Below are 5,287 nucleotides of genomic sequence, written 5' to 3'. Positions count from 1 at the left end.
GGGAGGACAGCGAGGGAGTAACTGTCACTCAGGCCTGGCCAGAGGGCAGGAAAACGGGTTTGTCATGGAAGGAAACTTAAGATGCTGCGCTTGCATGGGAGACTTGCTCTCAATTTCCTACCAGGCGGTGAGTTTCCTGAGTGGGGCCGGGAGCCTGGCTTCCCCTCTGTGGCACAGCGGGCCGCCGGCCTCCCACGCAGCAGTGCCTGGGTTCCAGGGGCCACTCAGCTTCCTGCCGAGGCACATACCCCAGGAGGCAGCAGATGATGGCTCCAGCTGGTTGGGTCCCCTGCCACCCACGTTGGGGACCCGGCTGGAGTTCCCAGTTCCTTGTCAAGGGCATTTGGGGAGTGAATCAGTGGAGGGGAGATCTCTCTGTGTCCCTCTGTCTTTCAAGTAAATAAAATAGAAATTAAAAAGCAAAGAGAAAGATGCCCTAGGGCCAAACTGGGGGTGGGTGGGCAGCAGTGGGAACAGTGCAAGTGGAAGAACAGCAAAAATAAAGAAATTAAGTTTTAAAAAAGTGTATCCCTTTGTTTTGAGGGAAAACTGTTCTTCCTAGAGTAGGCAAAAGGCGACTTCTCCAGGATTCAGTACGGAGCACGTTCAAGCTGTGAAGAACCTGAACATGTCGATGCCATTCATTCAATCATGGAAGAAACCCCTCAGGGAAGCTGTCAACCCGGAGCCCTGCTACCCACCGTGGGGTTCCCTGTCCTCACCGCGTCTTTCTTCATCCTTTCTTTCCAACGTCTTTTTGTTGTTTTTAAAAGCAATCCTGGGAGGCTGGGAGGCTCTGGCCCAGGCCGAGAAGCCAAGGGGCTTCCCAGAACCAAGTTCTTTTCTCGTTGTAAGTCCCCCTCCTCTTGCCCTCCCGAGAGACCACGGGAATGATTGACCCATCATCCAGTATCAGGCCCAGGAGAACAGCAAGCCGATTTCTCCCTCTCCTCCTTCGCCCTCCCCGCCCTCCCCAAATTTAAAATCCTGGAAGGAGTGGGGGGGTGGGGAAGAAAATGTGTCCAAAGGCACAGGAACCCCGCGGGCCGCCCCCCACCCCCCGCCAGCCCCGGGCCAGGTGAGCGAGCCCCCCCCGCCTCCTCTCCCCCACACGCCCCACCCCTCCCTGGTGTGGAATCGCTTAAGGTTTGGGGAGAACGCCCCCCTCTCCCAGGAGACCGGGTCTGGAAGCCTTTAGGAGGCGGAGCCGAGATGGGGGCAGGGGGGAGAAGGCGAGTTTCCCCCGCAAGGCTCGAAGGGCCCTAGAGTCGTGTCTGAGCTCAAAACTGCCCTTCACCCCCTACCATTAACTTTCGATTAAGACCTCCTCCTCCCAGCAACTAAAGTTTACTTTGCATAATTCAGATTTGCCTCGGAAGAAGGGGGAGGCCCAGGCCGAGGCGCGGGGCAGCCCTCCGGGCCCACGCCCCGCCCCGCCCCCAGCCCGCAGCCCCGGGCCTCCGAGTTCCTGAGTTTTCTCACTTTGAGGTGCCACCGAACACAAAGCACCATAATGGGATCCTTTGTGCGGGCTATGGGGCAATTACGCCCTGGAGTCTCGGCCCCTTTAAGAGCTTCTTAAAGAAACAGGCTCTCCCTTTCCTGAGGGTTATTTCAGGGTGTGTGTAGGGGGAGGGGCGAGACCAACTCCTAGGGGTCTGCGCGGCGGACGAAGTGGAACTTTTGTTTGGACTCCACGAGAAGAGGCAGAGAGAAGAGTCTTTGCAAACTGTTCAGTTTTTAAGAAATCTGCTCATCCTTCCCCTCCTCCCCCCTAAATTTTAAACTTGAGCGCTTTTTTTTTTTCTTCACTTGATTTGTAAAATTGGATTGGAATAGGTGGGGCTTGGGGAGCCAGGGCTCGGGTGAGGACTTAGGGACCCCTGCGGGGCAGGGCGCCGGGCCCCCCGGAGGAGGCAGCCGCAGCTCCGGAGAAGTCCCGGGCTGGGCCGACGGCCCGCACCGTAAGAACAGCTGTCTCTTTAAAAAGCAAAGGGGGGCGGCGGTGGCGTGTGGGGGGGGGCAGTTTTGTTGGCATCTGATTTCTGATCTCATTATGTTGTGGTCGACCAATCCGGCCCTCCGGGCTGGTCCTCGATTTTAAATCTGATTGGCCGAGAGCACATTTTGGGACGGTGCTTAGAGCTCGACGGGGCGGTTTCAAGGATCCCTTTTTTTGGGGGGCTAAGGAGAGGGCGGGGCTGCCAGCGGGGGCCCCCTTGAAACCGACTAATTGGGATCGGAGAGGCCGAGGTGAGGGCTGGAGGAGGCACAAAGGAGTCGCCGGGTGGAGGAGGGAGGCGAGAGGGGGAGTTGGGAGGCGAGAGGCGGAGGCAGGGGAGGAGAGAGGGCAGCGGTGCGCCGCGGCTCCGGCGGCTCAGTGCGACCGCGGCGAGCAAGCGGGCAGGCGCGCCGCCCCCTCCCCCGCCCGGCCTCCCCAACTCTGCGGCCGCGAGCAAAGTTTGCAAAGCGGCGCGGGAGGCGGCGGCCGCAGCCCGGCGGCAGCGGGGAAGGCGCGCGGTCTCGGGGTTGGGGGCGGGGGCGGGGGGGCGCCCGGGAGCCGGGCGGGGGGCGGCGGCCAGCATGCGGCCCCGCAGCGCCCTGCCCCGCCTGCTGCTGCTGCTGCCGCCGCCGCCGCCGCTGCTGCTGCTCCTGCTGCTGCCCGCCGCCGGGCCGGCCCAGTTCCACGGAGAGAAGGGCATCTCCATCCCAGACCACGGCTTCTGCCAGCCCATCTCCATCCCGCTGTGCACGGACATCGCCTACAACCAGACCATCATGCCCAACCTGCTGGGCCACACGAACCAGGAGGACGCGGGTCTGGAGGTGCACCAGTTCTACCCGCTGGTGAAGGTGCAGTGCTCGCCCGAGCTGCGCTTCTTCCTGTGCTCCATGTACGCGCCCGTGTGCACCGTGCTGGAGCAGGCCATCCCGCCGTGCCGCTCCATCTGCGAGCGCGCGCGCCAGGGCTGCGAAGCGCTCATGAACAAATTCGGGTTCCAGTGGCCCGAGCGCCTGCGCTGCGAGCACTTCCCGCGCCACGGCGCCGAGCAGATCTGTGTGGGCCAGAACCACTCGGAGGACGGGGCGCCCGCGCTGCTCACCACCGCGCCGCCGCCAGGACTGCAGCCGGGCGCCGGGGGCACCCCGGGCGGCCCGGGCGGCGGCGGCGCGCCCCCGCGCTACGCCACGCTGGAGCACCCGTTCCACTGCCCGCGCGTCCTCAAGGTGCCGTCCTACCTCAGCTACAAGTTTCTGGGTGAGCGCGATTGCGCGGCGCCGTGCGAGCCGGCGCGGCCCGACGGCTCCATGTTCTTCTCCCAGGAGGAGACGCGGTTCGCGCGCCTCTGGATCCTCACCTGGTCGGTGCTGTGCTGCGCCTCCACCTTCTTCACGGTCACCACGTACCTGGTGGACATGCAGCGCTTCCGCTACCCGGAGCGGCCCATCATCTTCCTGTCGGGCTGCTACACCATGGTGTCGGTGGCCTACATCGCGGGCTTCGTGCTCCAGGAGCGCGTGGTGTGCAACGAGCGCTTCTCCGAGGACGGCTACCGCACCGTGGTGCAGGGCACCAAGAAGGAGGGCTGCACCATCCTCTTCATGATGCTCTACTTCTTCAGCATGGCCAGCTCCATCTGGTGGGTCATCCTGTCGCTCACCTGGTTCCTGGCGGCCGGCATGAAGTGGGGCCATGAGGCCATCGAGGCCAACTCGCAGTACTTCCACCTGGCCGCCTGGGCCGTGCCGGCCGTCAAGACCATCACCATCCTGGCCATGGGCCAGATCGACGGCGACCTGCTCAGCGGCGTGTGCTTCGTGGGCCTCAACAGCCTGGACCCGCTGCGCGGCTTCGTGCTGGCGCCGCTCTTCGTCTACCTGTTCATCGGCACCTCCTTCCTGCTGGCCGGCTTCGTGTCGCTCTTCCGCATCCGCACCATCATGAAGCACGACGGCACCAAGACGGAGAAGCTGGAGCGGCTCATGGTGCGCATCGGCGTCTTCTCGGTGCTCTACACCGTGCCCGCCACCATCGTCATCGCCTGCTACTTCTACGAGCAGGCCTTCCGCGAGCACTGGGAGCGCTCCTGGGTGAGCCAGCACTGCAAGAGCCTGGCCATCCCGTGCCCGGCGCACTACACGCCGCGCACCTCGCCCGACTTCACCGTCTACATGATCAAGTACCTCATGACGCTCATCGTGGGCATCACGTCCGGCTTCTGGATCTGGTCCGGCAAGACGCTGCACTCCTGGAGGAAGTTCTACGCGCGGCTGGCCAGCGGCCGGCACGGCGAGACCACCGTGTGATTGGCCGCGCGCAGACGGGCCGCGCCCCGGATTTTATTTTTCTAAATAAAGAACAGTCAAAACCATTTCTTTTTTTTTTTTTAAGGTCGTTTTTTTAAAAAAGAGAGAGAAAACTCTGCTCAACAGCCCACCAGGTTTGTAATTAAAACTGTAAATAGCCTTTGTAAATTTAATTATATATTTTCTATTTAAAAGAAAAAAGAAAAAAAAAAAAGAGCAGCGACTGCGCTAGGGCTGAAGGAATTCGGGGGGTGGGCAGGTTCCTTTTTTAAGGAGGGCTGGGGTCCACCCTTCGGGAATCGCGCGCACCTGGGCTGGGGCTTGCGTGGGGCTTGGCGGGCGGCGCCTCGCCCCGCGCCGCGCCGGCTGGAAGAAGTTGGCCTTGGTTCCGTCCGGTTTCCATCAGAGCCACATCTGCGAGCCCCCTCGTGGACGCTGGGCCTGGGGAAGCTGCAGGGTATTTTTGAACGAGACTTGGGATTTTTTATTTCCCTCTCCCTCTTTGCTCTCCCCACTCAAGTGGCCTGCCTCCTTCGCCCGGTCTCCGGAGAGCTCCGCACGGGGATGAAGATTGGAAAACAGAACACAAACAACCAACACCGGCCCAGTGCCGCGGCCCGGGGTGGGGGCGGGGGCGGGGGCGCGGGGAGCCGGCGGGCCCAGAGGACCGCTCCGTTCTTCCTCTTTTCTTTTCCCACTCCTGCCCTCAGCGCTTAGACCGGGCAGAAAATGCCCGGCGAAGTGCGTCTTGAAACCACCTCCCGGGCCTCTCGGCCGCCCCCACCCAACAGAGCGTTAGCCGCGGGCATTGGCTGCAGGCCGGGTCCTTGGGAGACCCGGCCTCTCGCCCCTTCTCCCCCTACTGTCTCTCTCTTTCCCTAGGGAGTACGGTGCCTGGCATTCAGGTTAGAGTCTGCGAGCTGGTTTGTGTGTTCTGTGTGGGCTTTATTGTTGTTTGCGGCTTCTTTTTCTACTTTTT

General features: G+C 62.0%; 1 protein-coding gene across 1 annotated transcript; it reads left to right on the top strand.

Annotated features, from left to right (window-relative positions):
- The first annotated feature begins 2,583 nt into the window (after nt 1-2,583).
- On the top strand, nt 2,584-4,920 carry FZD2 (frizzled class receptor 2). The gene has a single exon (XM_062216200.1). The coding sequence runs from the start codon at nt 2,584-2,586 to the stop codon at nt 4,306-4,308; it is 1,725 nt and encodes a 574-aa protein (XP_062072184.1). The 3' UTR covers nt 4,309-4,920.
- Nucleotides 4,921-5,287: the final 367 nt, after the last annotated feature.

Source organism: Lepus europaeus, chromosome 18 (assembly GCF_033115175.1).
Source record: "Lepus europaeus isolate LE1 chromosome 18, mLepTim1.pri, whole genome shotgun sequence".
Lineage (NCBI taxonomy): Eukaryota > Metazoa > Chordata > Mammalia > Lagomorpha > Leporidae > Lepus > Lepus europaeus.
This window is presented reverse-complemented; position numbering and strand designations above follow the sequence as displayed.